At 56.6% G+C, this 16,635-nt stretch overlaps 4 protein-coding genes across 4 annotated transcripts; 2 read left to right on the top strand and 2 right to left on the bottom strand.

Moving 5' to 3' along the window:
- Positions 1–76: 76 nt before the first annotated feature.
- Positions 77–4,398, bottom strand: GGS23DRAFT_543677 (pre-mRNA-splicing factor rse-1). The gene is made up of 3 exons (XM_051514858.1): positions 3,966–4,398; positions 1,749–3,828; positions 77–1,573 (listed from the first exon to the last, which is right to left on the bottom strand). The coding sequence occupies exons 1-3, from the start codon at positions 4,207–4,209 to the stop codon at positions 247–249; spliced, it is 3,651 nt and encodes a 1,216-aa protein (XP_051376732.1). The 5' UTR covers positions 4,210–4,398; the 3' UTR covers positions 77–246.
- Positions 4,399–5,249: 851 nt separating this feature from the next.
- Positions 5,250–7,071, top strand: GGS23DRAFT_543671 (uncharacterized protein). Its single transcript, XM_051514857.1, has 2 exons — positions 5,250–6,344; positions 6,430–7,071. The coding sequence occupies exons 1-2, from the start codon at positions 5,479–5,481 to the stop codon at positions 6,461–6,463; spliced, it is 900 nt and encodes a 299-aa protein (XP_051376731.1). The 5' UTR covers positions 5,250–5,478; the 3' UTR covers positions 6,464–7,071.
- A 427-nt stretch (positions 7,072–7,498) lies between these two features.
- On the top strand, positions 7,499–11,881 carry GGS23DRAFT_608586 (PXA domain-containing protein; the record flags this gene model as incomplete). The annotated part of the gene is made up of 3 exons (XM_051520220.1): positions 7,499–8,036; positions 8,153–8,972; positions 10,605–11,881. 3 exons carry the CDS (start codon positions 7,499–7,501, stop codon positions 11,281–11,283), a joined length of 2,037 nt encoding a protein of 678 aa, XP_051376730.1. The 3' UTR covers positions 11,284–11,881.
- A 3,068-nt stretch (positions 11,882–14,949) lies between these two features.
- Positions 14,950–16,554, bottom strand: GGS23DRAFT_7577 (uncharacterized protein). Its single transcript, XM_051521250.1, has 2 exons — positions 16,496–16,554; positions 14,950–16,417 (listed from the first exon to the last, which is right to left on the bottom strand). Exon 2 carries the CDS (start codon positions 16,259–16,261, stop codon positions 15,194–15,196), a length of 1,068 nt encoding a protein of 355 aa, XP_051376729.1. The 5' UTR covers positions 16,262–16,417; positions 16,496–16,554; the 3' UTR covers positions 14,950–15,193.
- Between the last annotated feature and the right edge of the window lie 81 nt (positions 16,555–16,635).

Genomic DNA, 16,635 nt, shown 5'->3' with positions numbered 1-16,635 from the left:
TAAATGTATAGACTTTCTGCATCTAGAACGCACTTAGAATACTTGCTGCTTTCGTGGGCGTCGATACAATACTAACCGACTAGCTTTGTGAGGTATTCCGACATGAGAACTCGAACGCGTCTGTTTTAGCAGATACAGCACAGAACTCCATACATTGACTCCAAGCGCCATGCCGCTAATTGGCCCCTCCCTAAAATGCTGATCGAGTTCGTACATCCTAGACCAATGTCAATTGGAGGCCGTGGACTAAAGGGGGTGGGGGGAGGGGGTGTTAGAAAACTCGCTTACCGATATCTTCCTTTCGATTTCTCTAACCGACCGATCCAATTCTCCCGCAATCATCTGCTTCTTGTCGTTCGGAAGCAATGCAAACCTTTCGCATAGATCCCCGTCGATTACCCCTTTCACAGGAGCATAATAGCTCCTATATATGAGATGATCTCTTCCGGCGAGCGGCGCATCCTCCGTTCGCATGTGCGATTCGAGACTTTGGAAGAAATCGGCATCTTCGCGGCTGATGAACGGGATGAATACGCCGATGGTTCCTTGTATACCGCTCCAGAGGAGCACATCTTGCCCGCCAACCACGAGATTGGTCTTGCTTATGCTCGTGGGCACATCTTGTGTGTAGAAGTGGGCCATTAGGCTCACACGGTGACTAGCACCGTGCAGGTATTCTCTGGCATGGTGTAGATGCGCTCCGCTGCCGTCTTCGTCGGCTTCCTCGCTCGCCTTTTGCGGGCATCGCACGATCCAGATATTCCCGAATTTGTCCCCACCAGCAACCGACTCGTAGTCGACCATGGCCGTACAATTTGTCCAGCGGGGCACCGTATCGTCGACAAATGGTATCAGCTTGTTGCTTTCGTATTTATAAACGACATAAGTCACGCCCTGTTGCACATCGCCGACCACGACGCGGCTCCCTTGGGTTTGTAGCGAAACAATAAGCTGGGGGGCAACCTCGGCTTGAGACTTTCGGAGGAGCTGGCGCAGCCCGAGATCGTAGGCGCGAAGAGTTTTGCCGATTCCCGCTAGTAGACGACCCTGGAATTGGACCAATGCCATCGGCGGCTCCTCTACCTTGGTCTTATGAATAAATTCGATCTCTCGGCCGTTGTCGCGGAATCTGTAGACGTGGATAAAACCCGATGTGAACTGACGGGGATTAAGAATCATATCCTTCCCAGTACCGACTACGAGGAAAGTCTCATTGTCTTGACTCGCGAACGAGACCGTAGCCATGCTGACGGCGGCTTCATTATCCCCCAGATCTAACGTTTGCAGGACTCGCTTCTCCGTGAGTGGGTCGACGACGCTGATACACGATGCCCAACGACCGCGGGCCTTGGGATATCCGAACTCCTCAGGCGGCAACACGGCTGCGTCTCCATTAACGACGCCAGGGTCAGCGAGAAGCTGCGCACGTAGTTCGGGTGGTAAGGTATTGTTGTCGGACTCGATGGTATAGAAGTAGGGTTGGTCGGGGTGTTTGGCGAGACGTTTGGGGGTATATGTGAGCGGTATCGACTGTTGTAGGAGGGTATCTCCCAACCTGTCGATGGAGAAGATCCTGCACCAGTTAGTACATTATTGCTTGCGGCCGCAATCATTGTGAAACGGGAGTATGGTTGGAATTTCAGTAGGAACAATTGGCATATAAATACTCAAGACCTCATCGCTTGTAGCGTCGGATCCCTGTTTCTCATCACTCCTCAACTTGAACTCAATCGGAAGGTTTCGCTTACTTGAGATTTTGGCCTTGGATTCCCACCATCCCCTCCTCGCACTGTTCACTGCTGAAGTTCCAACCCCACTCTAAGTCGCTATAGTCGAGCGGTGTCATCATGAAGCCCTTGGTAATCGGGTCCGAGTATCCCAACCAAGTCCTCGAGCTGAGCGCCAACACGCAGGTGTGGCCCTGGACTGACGCCTGGAAGAGCCGCACGGCTTTAGGCCCGAGAAACTTCTGGCGGGTGTCCGTCAGTTCTCCGGTGACCTCGTCTAGGACAGTCCGGAGATAGACACCGGAGTGAAGGCCGATATGGAGGTACAAAGTCGAGCCGCCAAAGGACGAGTCCTCCATAGACATAATGGAAAGCGCAGATGGGGCGGCAGTCAAAGCTTGCACCGACTTGCTCTCGAGCGTAGACTCGAGATCCAGGCTTAGAATTCGAACAGTGCAGTCGTCGCACCCGACGGCTAGGAATGAGCTTCGCAAGCGGCCTTCAGGCACTTCGCCCAAGCTCAAACAGGTGACGGTTCCGAACATCTCTTTCTTTTCATCGTATTCGGCCAACGAGCCGTCGTCGGCCATCTCGAAGTAAACAATTTCCCCCGAACTTAGGGCGACTGCAACTTGGCGTTCGTTGGTAGAGGCAGCAACGATAGACCTGTGCTGCGGGGCCTCCCACTCGTTCACTCGCCCTCTGACGATGTGCCGGATACCTTTGGGGTGGACTTGGATAAGGCCGTCCTCGCCAAGTTGCTGGACGGCGAGGGTGGGAACCGACGAGAGAAACCCCGTGTCGGTAACCTCCTCAACGGTCTCACCGATGCTCAGAACCAGGGTGCCGTTGCTAAACGAAAGAATGATATAAGCGTCGTACTGGTCATCACGGTTCAGCTTCGTGGTCCAAACTGCGGACGGGACACCAGGAAGCTCCGAGGCCACAATCTCATTAACCTCAAGACCGTGTTTTAGGATTCTGAACGTGCTTCGCGCACCGCTGCCACAGATTGAATAGATTTGTGGTGCGTCGTCTCCGGTCAGGTTCGCAACCTTGCAATCGGTCAAGGGATTCATGGAATCGATACTTTCGACGAGACTCAAATTCTCAGCTGGCCTCGGGTAAAAATAGGCGGGTTTGTATGGCGTCTGGGGGTCTGTGGGGAAGTCGTCGCTAGAAAATTCCAGCTCGTCATCATCGTCGCCCAACTTTTCAAACTGGTAAAAATGGTGGTTTCCGAATTCGCTGGCAACAAACAAGAAGCCGCTTTTGAGGATACAAAGGCTCGTAGAGACGGGGACCGTATCAAAATACTTGATTTTCAGTCGTCGCACTTCTCCGGTGGCATTCCCATCATCATCTTCGGCCATATCAATGGTGACCTTAAAGAGATCACCATCTTCCGTTTGGAGAAGGAAAAAAAAGGCGCCGGCGTTCCCCTTAAGCTTGTGCATGACGCCGGACACGATGGATCGTTTGCGCTGGGGATCTTCGGTGGCACCTTTCCTTCTCGGCACCGGGACTCGGAATGCTTCCTGGTTTGAGTGTCTATAAGTGATGTTTTCCTCTCCACACACTAGAACGCCACTGGGACCATCATTGCCACCGGGTACTTGGAACAGTATCGACGCAGTCGGGTCCACCGGTTCATGCCACTTTCTGACGACATGATTCAAGCCTAGGTCTAGCTCGTAGTAGACAAGCTGGGTCTCAACTTCAGCAAGGGCCTGACCCGAACAGTCCTGGTCCGCCTCGGTATAGTCGACCTCTAGCGCAGCGAAGACGGGATTCGCGTAGCCGACATCCAAAGCCGTCATTGATAGCACGATTGTCCCCGGCTTATGCGCTTCGAGAGGCGAAGAAATAGTAAGCTCGGCCTGGGCATTTCGGTTCAGAACATAAACCAACTTATTCTTCTCGATCGACGCGATGAGACATGCTCGGCCTTTGGGATCGCAGGCGAGGTACTGTCCTGGGATAACCCGGCGCACCCCGGACTTCCCGAAAGTCTCAAGTTTCTGCTGCTTGAAGCGATTCTGCTGCGGAATGTACTCAACGATCGCGATGCGCCCGGAATCGGTGGCCAGGATGATATAGTCTAAACACGGAGAGATTAGCAGGGTTCCTATTCGAATCGGTCCGTCGAGAGTCCCGGGACGACGTCGTACACTGCTACCGACCCAGCTTCAAATCACTAAGTGACGCGTTACATAGAGGGGGCGTGTCAAGACTTACCTTTGCTGCTTCCTGCTAGACGAAAAGCGGCGACGGACCTAATAATGCCGAAAATCTCGTGGGACAACAGGGTGATGACTTTGCCCTGGGACGGTTCGGGGCGAAGCAACGTGAGCCGCGAGCCGGAGGCAGTGATGATCTGCTGCTCTTTCGTGCCCGAAAACTGACCGAGGATAGCTTGTGTTATGGTGGTAGGAGGTTGTATGGTCAGTGAGTAGAGAAACATATTAGAAGTAGTCGCCATCTTCGCAGGAGGTGCGCAGGAAGCCTGCGCGACTCTTCTCGTCTCTCTATCTCACTTCCTTCTTGTTTGGTCAATGCCAGGGCAGATCCTGCAAGCTTGGGAGGATCGCGTCGCGTGTATGAAGAAGCTCTGACGGTCTGCAAATTTGAGGCTTCAGCCCAGAGAATTATGATTGTTAGCAGTCTTGCGCCAATCTCAGAGCTCCAGCCCCAGCTCCAGCCCCAGCTCAGGTAGTCCTACCTCCAGCCTCCAGCTGCGAACGGGCCGTCTCTGCCCCTTCTCGGGAGCAACAATCATCCGACGCGCGTGCTCACGGTGGTACCTAGGTACCTACCCGAAGAAGCTGGCCGGTGGTAAGGTAGGTCATAGTGGCCCAAGCGCCAGCGCCGTGCTGTCGGATAAAGATCCACTCCATGCAATGTCAGGTGCAAAACCACACGATTGGTACCTAGGTACATTGCTTCCTGCATGTAGATATCCGAGATGAGAGCTTCATCCGGTTGATCCTCAAAATTGAACCTGATAACGAGGTAGAGCTGGGGGAGCCGCGAATCCGCAACCATTCGTCCTATCTGCTCGGTATCTATGGTATAGGAAATCCCCATCATGGAGCCCTCGATACGTCTAGCGGCCTCCAAGACTTGCCGAAGATGTGTGAGATTCTCGACGGCCCATGCGATCCGCCCGCCCATGAAGCGGCCGTTTTCGAAAGCTGCGTTTGCGCACTTACCGTCAAAGGCAAGCTCTCCTAGCCTGGCGAATCACTCCAAACACTATGCCTCTCCTGCCCAGCTGTCGCGGGAATCTTCGAGGTCGATATCTTTATTTGGCCGACAGAGCAAGGTGAGCGAGGATGGTCCGGCCGCGCTAGGGTCAACGGCACCGTCCCCGGAGTCGTCGAAACCACCTGTGCTTCGCCCTGACGACCTCTTCCATCCTCTATCCAAGTCACCCATCCCCGATATGCGGCGCCGCGCCGCCTTTATAAGGCAACATGCGCATTGTCCACACCCAGAGCACCAACCCACGCGAGCGCCGATCGGCGCTGGCGCCCCGTCTGGCGCACAAGGCTTCGGGACGCACACACCAGCCCTTGTGGACTTCGAATGTCCGGACTGCGGCATTCCTGTCTATTGCAGCGAACGGCACTGGGCAGAGGACTACGAGACCCACCTCCGGATCTGCGATACGTTGCGACAGATCAACGAGGATGACCACGACCTCCGCTCAGGAAGATTCTTCCCCGAGTTTGAGTATGCAGGTCCGCAGATGGAAGAAGCCGCCGTCAACATGACCAACTGGGACACTTTTCTCTACACAAGGCAGTTCGAGGCCATCAATGACGACCGGAGCATGCGCCAAGTCACGAGGTTGCTAACCTACCCGCTCACAATAGGCAGTATCCTCCACGAGCTTAGCCCCTACAATATAAGGAAAGGCGGCAGGCTGACCCCCGAGGGGCTGAAGAGCTTAAGCGCGCTACGATACACCTTACATCCGCCCAAGTCGGGAGGCGGGATCGACATCAAGGGCCTGCGACCGGAAGCGCCGGCGGTGCGGATATTTATCTTGGGCGCCCGCGCCGAGTCGTCTTTGCCCCGGAATGTTTGGGTGCAGCTGGCCCACCTCTTTCCTCGGGGGAAGTTCCACCTCATCTTCATCGGGCCGGAGAGCATGGCCAACCGGGATGACGAATTCCCGCTGCCGCCTCGAACCGCGGCCAACCCCTTTGGCGCCATAGTGGAGGACCGAGTGTGGCCGACGATGAAAATCAGCACCATCGTGGACTACTACCACACGCTCCACCGGACGGGCCATTTCTACCCGTACGACCCGTACTTCGATTGCTTCGTCATGTTCCATCCGGGGCTCGGACACCCGGCTAGCTCCCACGAGTGGTCGGAAACGGTGCCCCTACTGCTAGAGACGAAGGCCCCGATTATAGTGACGGGCTATACGCAGTACGACATGGATCGCGACATCGACTGGGTGAGGACTACCTGCCGCGGCGAGTTCGACATGCTCATGGAGCCGGGAGAGAACATATTCAGGAGCTTACGATGGGATCTGAACGACCTCGACCCTCAGGATATCAGCTGTGGTAACTGGGGCGTCTGGGCTTTCCGAGGCAAGAGGTATGTCTTTCTTTTCTGTTGTTGTTGAATTCGACCCGTGCACACACCCTCGTATTCAATCCCGCAATCCTGACCAACTCTCCAGATACGAGGCAACCACAAGAGATGCAGCCCCATGAGGCAGGCTACGGGTCGGCTTGGTACCAGTATGTCGAACGATGCGCATGTGCATGTAGGTATGTAACCATCAAGTGCGGGCGGGTAGGTAACGTGTACAAAGGATTTTGGAACCGCGCCAGTGGAGAAAATACAATAGCTGCCTCAAACCCAGAGAGGTTATGTTTTTCGGGAACATAGTGGCAAACTCGTGACAGGACAGCGTGAGGCTCAACAGATACCTATATTTTAGGAAAACAGGGCGAGATAGTCCTAGATGTGCCTGAAGCCGGATCCTTGCCTGGCATGGCATGCAAGGATGGAACAAGTGTTCGTGGGCATCGGGGGCCTGTGCTCCCCCATAAGCATCGTGCACAGGAGCGTATGTAGGCCCGGCCAGGCCAGGCCCAGCACCTACGTACCTGACACATGCACTCAGCTCAGCCCTGTGTGGTGCGTATTATACAGTAATCCCCAACGTCTCAACGTCGCTGGAGGTGGCGCAAGCCTGGGAACGGCGGAGGGGGAACAGTGGAGGCGGACAGGCTGCAGGTGTACACTAAGCTGCATCCCACGTCCTACCCCTTTCGAAACCGGGTCGCACAGGGAGAGACAAGTGTCTCTCAAACAATAAAACAAGATGCGACGAAACAATGCCGAAAGAGAGAGAAAGATAGGAGGGACGTCGGGCGACAAATCAATCACGAAAGCTGCGGTGAGCGGAAAAGGGCCAATTCGTTCCAGCTAAGCGCAACTCAGATGATGCCGCATTGCGACTCCATCGATATGAGATAAGATAAGCATCTAAGGGGGGTTTTACTATCCGCTACGCGCCTTGGCGTGCCTGACGTACCTACGTCAACGTCAACGTCAACGTCCACCTCAACATCGTGCACCATCTCTACGGATATATCTCCGCCCTCGACGCCCGCTCCTCCCCACGCCTCGCCAGACAGGACGCTTCCATCTCTGCTACCACATGCTCCGCAGACCTTGCTCCGGGATTCCTACGCCATGACAAGCTCATAAGATCCCGACCTTCCCTCCTTCAACCAGGAATGGCGGCGCCGTTGGCATCGGGGCTGGCCCTGCCAAAAGGCGGACCAGCGCTAGCCAGCTTGAAGATGCCGTCCACACCCTTGCCCGACCCCGACACGATCGCCTCCGCCATCAGCAATAAGCTTTCCGACCCGCCTCGCGCGGCTTCGCAGACCGAGCCGCTTCGTCGCCCCACTCGTCCTATCCCATCCGACTTCTTATCCGACAAGGCCACCACCGCCTTGATTCGTCGAGTGCTGTGTGGCCAGAATCTAGCCGATAGGGGGAAGAGCACGCCTGCGCCTATCCATGATTTGCTCCCACCACTAACTAGTCGGAATGATGTGGACCTTCAGCTGTACGCTCTCATAGCCATCATCGTCAAGGAGTTTGTCCAAAGTTGGTACACTAAGATTACCCCTGATGAGACCTTCGTCGCCGAGATTGTACAAATCATCGCTCATTGTACCCGCGCGCTGGAGCAGAGACTCCGCAAGGTGGACCTCGAGAGTCTGCTGTTCGACGAGCTTCCCGAGCTGCTGGATGCGCACGTTAGAGGTTTGTCCCCATCCCCACCCGTCACCTCCCTCGTCTCTCTCTCTCCCTCTCCACCAATGCCATAGGCAGAGAAGGCGGGCAGCTTCATCGTGTCGCCGCTGACAGAAGCCATACAGCGTATCGAGCCGCAAAGAGTTCGATAGCGCGGCAGCCGGTCGAAGCTAATCCTCGCGAGATCTACCATTCGCTCTGGCCGATCCCTGCTCTAACTCCCGTCCCCGGAGCTGAGCATGAGAGTGCCGATCCCCAGGCAGATAACGAGAGTGCGTACCGCCAGCTATTAGTGCAAGGCGTTCTAGCCGTCCTACTTCCAACCGAGGATCTCGCGAACGGGTGCTTGACAGCGCTGGTCGGGCAACTCTTTTCGGAGCTAATCATTGGCAATCTCGTTGCCAATAGGCTTTCGGAACCGTGGCTTATATGGGAAGGTCTGATCATCCTGACGAGAGTGGTGCGTACCAACAGCGCGACGAGGGCTCCTGGATCCGAAGCCGCCGACCGGGACGTTAATCACGGGGCAGAGCCCGGAAAGACCCCGCCGGCCATGGCGATCAAACGCGGTTGGTCCGTCAGCCAGGTATTCTGGTCCATCGTCCAATGGGGCTTTGTCGCCGTCAGCGTACTACGATTTATCATCAACGCGATCGTACTATCACAGACGCTACCCCCGAGGCCGACCCTTGCCTTCATCTCCCAGGCAGACCCAACCTCCCAGGGTGCTACAAAGGAGCCTCAGCACCATCCTTCAGGAACTTTTGATCTTCCCTCGCAGCCAGTCAAGGTTCCCGTCGCGAACTTCAAGATCTGGTCATGTATTGGGAATCTACTCGAAATGGACGCCCGCATGCCCTGGATGCACGGCGCTCTTTCCATGATACAATGGGCCGCCATAAGAGGCCCTGGAAATTTAGCAGGGCTCAACGGCATGATCGATAGGTAGGCGAATCAGTCTTCTTTCTTGCTCCCATCTCAGACCACCCTAGAAGGGCTTATCTCGTCACCTCGCATGCGCTTCAGGTCACTGGATCTGAGCCCGTCCACTCATCTTTCAGCAACGGCCTGTCTCGCAAGTGTGAACGACGGGCATCACCTCTTCGTCACAAGATTATTTACCGCGGGCCTTCGGAAATCGGCTTGGCAGGTGACCCGAACGAGATACGTGCGATGCTAGCCTAGGCCCTAACTGACTCTGTTGGGGGGGAGGAGGAATAACGTCGACGGCTAAGCCAAAGGAGGGACCGTGCGACGTTTCAATCCTTTGATTTCGCGAGCGGATAAACGGGCGACGACCCAAGTCCGACAACGCCTAGGGAGAAGTCGGCTAGAGACATCTCTTCTGCCCAGGATCGTCTCCATGGATAACCAATGACCGGGCCAACCCTTGACATCCCCCATCCGATTGCACGATTGGCGGCGCGGGGCTGAGTCTAGCAGGCCTACCTAGCCACATGCGAGCCTTGTTTACGCGCCCAACCAGGACGATGCAGGGATCCCCTATCCTCGGCCAAGGATATCCTCAGTCCGTCCGCCGACCCTGGTGCGACGCCACAAACGCTTCTCCCACTCGCTTCGTACCGCTCTGCCCCACCGCTACCGTTCCCGCACGCACAGGTACAGACGCGGGCAATCCTCCGGCGCACTCGATGAACTAGGGAACTTTTACGGCGGATCCTTTGCCCCAACGTCCAGGGTTCCCGTCTCTCTCTATCTATCTCAGCGACGTCTGCTATTCCGCTTCGATGTCGAAAAGCTCCCCCCCCGTACCACTCGTGCCAATCCCGGGTGGTACAGCAAATACCGCTCTATTCCCATAGGCGAAACAGCCACTATATCCAGCTCCAAATTCAGTCGCATTGGACATTCCAAGAGCGGAAGTAGCTCTCGCAGCTCGGACAAGGGTCGCTCGAAACCTTCTCCGAGGGTGACGGCGTGGCTGTCGAATACCCTGGCGCCGGGTTGCTCTAGGTGTCTACTGCTCCCACCACCTTGGCCGCTCCATCCCAACTCGGCCGATCAGAGCTCGTCGAAGGTTCGCTTCGCATTTGTTGTACCGGGCAGGCCCCAATCCTCGCCCTTCTTCCCGGATCGGATAGGTCCAAGGGTGACTCTAGGCTTCATGCAGCTGCTACACAGCTCCCCTCTCCTCTGCTCTCCCCCCTCCCCCTGTTCACGCCTCCTCCACCGCCTAAAGCTCCATGGCCCCTCGACGCCTCATATCGCTTATTCGTTTGAGGCAATCATGGGTGGTCGACTTTTCATTATCAATCATTACCAGGCTCTGGCTGCAATTCGTCATCCGCAGCCGTGGAGCAGTCCTTAGGGTGGTCTGGGAGCTTGATTCGGATTATTCCGCCCTGGGAACGCTCGACCTGTTTAGCACCCCGTGTCCTGGCAGACCAGGCAATACCGCATCCTATTTCCCTCGAATGACACCGCATCCAGCACCGCTATGTAACAACTATACCACCATACCCGCCCCCCACGTTCCCCTCTAATCCCTTTTTTTCTTAGAAGCTTCTATTAATGTTCTAGGAATGCACCTCTCTACACTGTACTGATCTCGCACAGACTTCTCTCGCACTACATCCAGGCCTACGTCCTCGATCCTACGCGCCTACCCCCGCTCCTTCGAGCTGCTCGCAGTGCCGTCTTCCCCAATAACGCCCCGGGCACACCCAGCCTCATCCCTCCTTCATCCGACGAGCAGCTGGCCGCCCTGCGTCGCAGATGCGCTAGCGCGCTTTTGGCGCTTGTTCCGAGGGGGGTGGGTAGTCTTTATTACGGTAGTAGTACCTGGCCATGGTCCAGCATCTGGGCCAGCCCCCAGAGGAGCGCGATTTGGCGGTCCGGACCGCGGACGGCCAGTAGCAATAGCGCAGCACATAGTAACAATACCAAGGCCACCGGAGAGGAAGTTGCACGCGTGCGGCTTGCCGACGAGGGCGAATCCGCTAAAAGGGGGCATGCAACGTTGACCCCAGGTTCAAAGCGGCAATTTGGAGAAACCGGTGTACGACCGACCAAGGCCGGTGGCGACCATCAGGATCAGGCTGACATGTGCTACGAGGGCGACGAGGATGACGACCGAATCCTATCTCAGATCGAGACCGGCATCCTCGACGTCTTCTCAGATCCATATTGCAACAAGCACCTGGTGTACGGGATCCTGGAGCTCGTGCTCGTGCGGCTCATGCCCGAACTAACCGAGAAGGGGGTGATCGAACTGTGGGAAGAGCGAGTAAGCTAGCTTAGCTTGGCCAGGCGACGAACCGATCCGACCTCGTAGATGAGCGGGTACTATGTAATATGTAATAACGACTGGTTGATTGATACCCAACCTACCTATCCGTAACGCGCGTGCGTGCGTACGTGCGTGTATGCGTGTATGTGTGTGTGTGGTACAGCTACTACCGAGCCAGGGCGAGCAAGTGGGAGGGGAGGGAGAGGAGGAGAAGACGGGACAGAGAGGGACAGAGGCAGAGGTAGAGAGAGGGAGAGAGGAAGAAACGTATTTGAGAGCATAGAGTTTCAAATTCGACGCATCACCTTGGCCAAATTGAGGGCAACCCTTTCTCATGCAATGCAACATGAGGCAACAGAGAACTGACGGGTCCAGGGTTAGGAGAAGTCCCGGAGAGTAGACATTGCAACCGCGCGCAGACACACACCTCTTCCCTCACTCTCTCCCTCCCTTGTCTCTCTCTGACTTACACGCTCACACCCATACCCACGCATGTCGATAATAGATACGTACGTATATACCACACCAACACACAGACATTGTTCGACATGTGTTTCCCGTCTCGTCGATGCTTACGAAGCGCAGAGAGAGAGAGTCCGAAAAGGGGGGGTGAGGGGGGGGAGGAGTAAAAGAAAAGGGAAACCCCCAAGACTCGCAATTGGCAGTGCCCGAGTTGATTGGGCGACTCTCTCTTCCCCCCTCCCTCTTCCCACAAAAAAATAATCCCCGGAAGGGAAAAGAGAGGGAGGGGGGTACGAAGTTCGTCTTGCTCCAGGGGGTGAGATGAGCGAGGGCGAGGGCGAGGGTGAGGGTGAGGGTGAGGGGAGAGAGAGACTAGGTAGGTAGGTAGTTAATGTGGTTTAGCCCTCGCTGGGCTTCGGATGCTGCCCGACTCGCTCGGGCGAGCGAGCGAGGGCGCGGGTCGTGTGTAGAGTAGAGTAGAGTAGAAAGCTTTGCCTGCCCAGCCTACGCACCCTACGAGTAGGCATGATGCTGCCGCGCCGCGCCGCGCCGCAAGGAGGGCCCGTATACTGATATCTTACTTGCCCCCCCCCGCCCGTTGCCCCCCCTCCACCCTCCCCCATCGACACTCACCCCCCTTATGCCTATTCCTGCGCATCGCACCCCTCCCTCCCTCTACTACTCCTTTCCCACACACACACACGCGCACGCACGCACGACACCCCTCCCCCCCCTTTTGGCCCATTCTTCGACGCGTTCTTTCTCGATTCGGGGCCTCCGCTCGTTCGTTCGTGCGTTCGCTCATCCGGGCCTCGCAGGGTGTAACCCCATCCTCCTGGGCCTTGCCCTCCCCCCCCCCCCCCCTTTCCCCCCCCGTCTCCGTTCTGCTCCCCTCCGTCTCCGTACGTGGGCGCGCGGATGGGTGCGTGTCTCGCCTCCCCCCCCCCCCCCTCTCCCCCCTCTTCCCACCCCCGGCTGCTGCTGCCGCCCACGTCTACAGGCAACATGCCTGCTCGGATGGCTTCGTGCTGCGCGCCGGGAAAGAGAAGGGGTGCCGCGCGCGCGGAGGAGGAGGAGGAGGAGGAGGAGGAGGAATGAAGGAACGCCGGCGCGCGGACACGCCTGGCTCAGCTGGCGCGTGCCTGTCGGCCTGGCTGTCCCGTCTGCCCCGCGCGCCCCCCGCGCGCGCGTCTATCTGCGCGATCGTCGTCGCCGTCGCTGGCGCCCCTCGTTGGCTCGCTTCGCTTTGCCAATGTATAGGGGTGGGAAGGACCGACGGGGTGGAAATGGGAGGAAGGGAGGGAGGGAAGGGAAGGGGAGTTGGCTGTTGTGGTGTAGTAGCAGTAAGTGGTGGTGGTGGTAGTGGTGGTAGCAGCAGCAAAAGGACCATGGATGTATGTGGAACGATGCTGGTCCGTTGTCTACTTAGGTAGGTAGGTAGGTAGGTAGGTAGGTAAGCACTGGGACAAGGAGGTAGGTCATGTTGAGACTCCCACGGCATGCATGAACTCGCTACTTAGGTATGTGGATGGTTGGTCAAGCGTAACGACGTCGATACACGTGTTCTCTATTATGCGAGAGCGAGCGAGCAAGAGAGTCGGGACTCGTAGAGGCCGGAGCACAAAAGACACGCAAGAGGTATATGGCCAAGAGTCAAGATCGATCAATTAGTGTGTACCCAACATCGAAACCGGATGAACGCCTATATGCTACTGCTTCTGGTGCTACCACTTTGCTGCTGCCGCTGCCGCTGCCGCTCCTGTTGCTGTTGTACTGTAGTATGTAGGTAGAGAGGACGAGAAAGAGGAAAGGAGAACTTCAACCGAAACGACCGAAGAAAGAAGTAAAGCAGATCGACGACGAAAAAAGCAGCGAAGAGATCCAGAAAGAGAATAATAGTAATAATAGTAATGGACCGGAAACCCCATTCCCCTTTCCCCAGCCTGTTTCCCCCCCAAACCCCCCTTTCCCTTGCCTTTCACTCCGGTTATCCCCCAACACCTTTCGCGCCCCCCACACCACCCCCTATCCCATCCCCCCCTTTTTTGCCGTCGAGATCAAGGGGAGCGAAGGCCAGGTAGGGTTGGACAGCCAGGCCGAACGAGATCATCGCCCCGTCACCCACCGTCCTTGTCCCCTCCCCCGTCGGTGATGAAGAGTTTCGGTTGTCCCCCTCCTCCCAACGAATCGCTGCTCCTCTCCCCGCTCGCTTCCTTTCCCTCGCCCTCCCGAGTTCCGTGCCGGCCCCTCGCTGTACTAAAATATCGCTGGGGGCATGTGCGTATATATAGAGACGGCGGTCCCACACGAGAGGAGACGGGGGAAGGAGGGGAGGAGGGGAGGAGGAGGTCGAGAGGTCGAGGAAACCCCTGTTGCATTTTTGTCGGTTATTTCCTTTTTTCGTATATGTATTGATATCCTTTCTTTCCTTGCCTTCCTTTCGATGAAATGAGAATTTCCTGTTCGTTCGGTATTCGCGTGAGCGGGATACAAGTCTTCTTTGTTTGCCGTTTCGAGTATAGAGAGAGACCCAGACAGAGATAGAGAGAGTGTGTGTGCGAGAGACAGAGACGGAGAAAGTAGGGGACCGAGCGACTGCCTGAGCGAGGGACGGTATAGGGCAGGTCCAGTTACACGATAGTAGAGCGTCGGGAGGGTAGAAGGGGAGTCGGCTGGGGAGGAGAGGGTAAGATACGCCGCACAAAGTCGCAGCCAGCGGCCTCGTTCTTCTCGTATATGTTGTGTTGTTTTTGTTTTCGTTTTTTTTTTCTCGCTAACTTCGATTGCTCGATTTCGGGTGTATCGCACGCGGTTTGTTTGGACCAAACGGGGGTATATGTATATATGATGCTTCGTGAGAATAAAGTGTATATAATTACGCCTCTTGCGGGGGTTTTGGGCTTTTCTTTTTTAATCCCCCCCTTGTCGTCCCCTCTCGTTTTCCTAGTCGGGGTTCTCCTTCGGTAGTGATCGTGGAGGTTTTCTAGTGCTCTTGTTCTGCAAGATTCTGTAGTCTCCTAGTGTAGGATGATGTCCCTACTCTCTCCCCGGTATTATGGGGTATCTGGTGGTAGATATGGGTTCGAAATCACACCGCTTCCATGAAGGCACGCCTGCTGTAGGTGTTGGGATGAGTTGGTGTCGGTCAACGATTTGTGAGGTTGTCGAGTGTGTGACTATCGTCCTTATAGGCCTCAATCTGCCGGTTCGTACGGGGTTGTTTCGAGTACCGACATCAGAGGCTCCCTCTCTCGTCTTTAAGCCTTAGGGAGTTCCAGCAGTTCGACTCCGCTATTGTTACGAGAAGCCGTTGTTGTCGGTGACGCGACAGGGGAGGGAGATTCTCGGCAATGTAGAATAGGCAACGTAGCGATTATTGAACAGCATCCACCGCAGTCCGGACAGTGAAAAATCTAGGAGAGCAGAACCCAAAGACAGACAGCTCGAACCGCCACTACGCGCTCATCGTCGCTTCGTGCTTCACCAGAGGCGAGGGGATCGTCGCCATCTCGGTGTCGCCCTCCGGTATTCTCGACAAGCCGCCCAGCCCCTGAGTGGCCGAGTTGGCCTGTGGCCCTCCGTGCAGCAGCTGCTGTTGGGATTGCAACCTCAGCTTCTCGGTGAGGCCTAAGACTATGAGGAATTCGTTCTGGTCGACCAGGCCCGTAGACTTGACATGCTGCATAAAACTGAGGAGCGTGTCGGCTGCCCGCCTGGCGTCTTCCTGGGTCGGCGAGCTGGGCGACGATCCCATCGGCGTCCCGGAGACTGCCGGCCCCGAGCAGCTGGACCTCCCCGCCAGGCTGCTGTTGCTACTCACATGGTGCAGCGGTGTCGGTGGGGAGATGGCCGAGTCCAGCCCCCCAAAGGGTGTGGCCGAGAGCTCGTTAGCGGGGGACTCGAGGGCCGAAGAGGGCGCTGTCCCAGACTGGCTGTACTTCGGGGTCAGGGGATCGGTGGGCTGCGACTGGTTGATGTAGTCGAGGTGGCCAATATCTGGTACCGTCTGGCTCCGGGGGCGCTGGAAGTTGGAGTTTCCTGGCAGGATCTGACTTCGGTCTCCAAACATGCCCGTGTTGGGGTCTGGCGAGAAGTTGAACTGGGAGGTCGGGCTAAAGGCGTCCGCAGAAAACGTCGAGCTTGGCGGGTCCGTGACGGCACTTGAAAGCGAGGTGGTGCTCTGCGAGTGTGGGTTCCGGTACCCGTTCGCCTCGAAGTCCATGAAGCCAGTAGAAATGGAGTCCTTCCCCTCCGGCTTCTCGTTCGCCGACGAGGCCTGGGGCGACGGTACTTGATTGGTCGGCGATGCCGGCGAAATCCCCCCTGGCGTCTGGGTGGTGGACAGCGAGGGCGAGCTCGTGTCCAATCGAGCGCTGTCAGGGATCGCGGTCTCCGACGCTCTGCGAATCAGCTTCCCAGGGCCGATATTGTGCTTCTGCTTGAACTTCTCGATCCAGGAGGCGGTGATGGCCTTGAGGGGGCTGTCCGATCCGGTACAGAACACCCTCGCCTTCTCCTCCATCTGCGAGTCGCTGACCACGACTCCCTTCTTCTGCTGCCCCCTGACCCAGTTGGCGAGGGCGCGCTCGATGTCTGGCGGGGACTTCCCCTTGGTCTTCTTGACCGGAGAGCCACCCTGGCTGTCCAGGTTGAGGTAGAGCTCCTTTCTTCGCAACACCTTCGAGACCGTGCTACCAAAGGGCATGTTAGCGATCCGCATCCGTTTCGGCGTCCGTCGACTTATTTTTTTTTTTACCTTCGCTCAACTCCGAACTTCTGGCCAATCTCCGTCTGCTTGGCGTGCGGGTTGTCCTCGTGAAACAGGCACATGTTCCGGCGATCCTCGTCGGTCAACGTCTTCCTCGGCTGCGAGGTGTTGATCGTGGGCAACTTGGG

Source organism: Durotheca rogersii (assembly GCF_024521655.1).
Source record: "Durotheca rogersii strain YMJ 92031201 chromosome Unknown GGS23scaffold_1, whole genome shotgun sequence".
NCBI classification, from domain to species: domain Eukaryota; kingdom Fungi; phylum Ascomycota; class Sordariomycetes; order Xylariales; family Xylariaceae; genus Durotheca; species Durotheca rogersii.
This window is presented reverse-complemented; position numbering and strand designations above follow the sequence as displayed.

Coding starts and splice junctions, on each gene's coding strand:
- GGS23DRAFT_543677 (XM_051514858.1), bottom strand. CDS start 4,209: ATGGCGACTACTTCTAATATGTTTCTCTACTCACTGACCATACAACCT. Junction 3,829..3,965: donor TCTAGCAGGAAGCAGCAAAG/GTAAGTCTTGAC, acceptor CTCCGTGTTTAG/ACTATATCATCCTGGCCACC. Junction 1,574..1,748: donor ATCCAAGGCCAAAATCTCAA/GTAAGCGAAACC, acceptor TAACTGGTGCAG/GATCTTCTCCATCGACAGGT.
- GGS23DRAFT_543671 (XM_051514857.1), top strand. CDS start 5,479: ATGGAAGAAGCCGCCGTCAACATGACCAACTGGGACACTTTTCTCTAC. Junction 6,345..6,429: donor TGGGCTTTCCGAGGCAAGAG/GTATGTCTTTCT, acceptor CCAACTCTCCAG/ATACGAGGCAACCACAAGAG.
- GGS23DRAFT_7577 (XM_051521250.1), bottom strand. CDS start 16,261: ATGGAGGAGAAGGCGAGGGTGTTCTGTACCGGATCGGACAGCCCCCTC.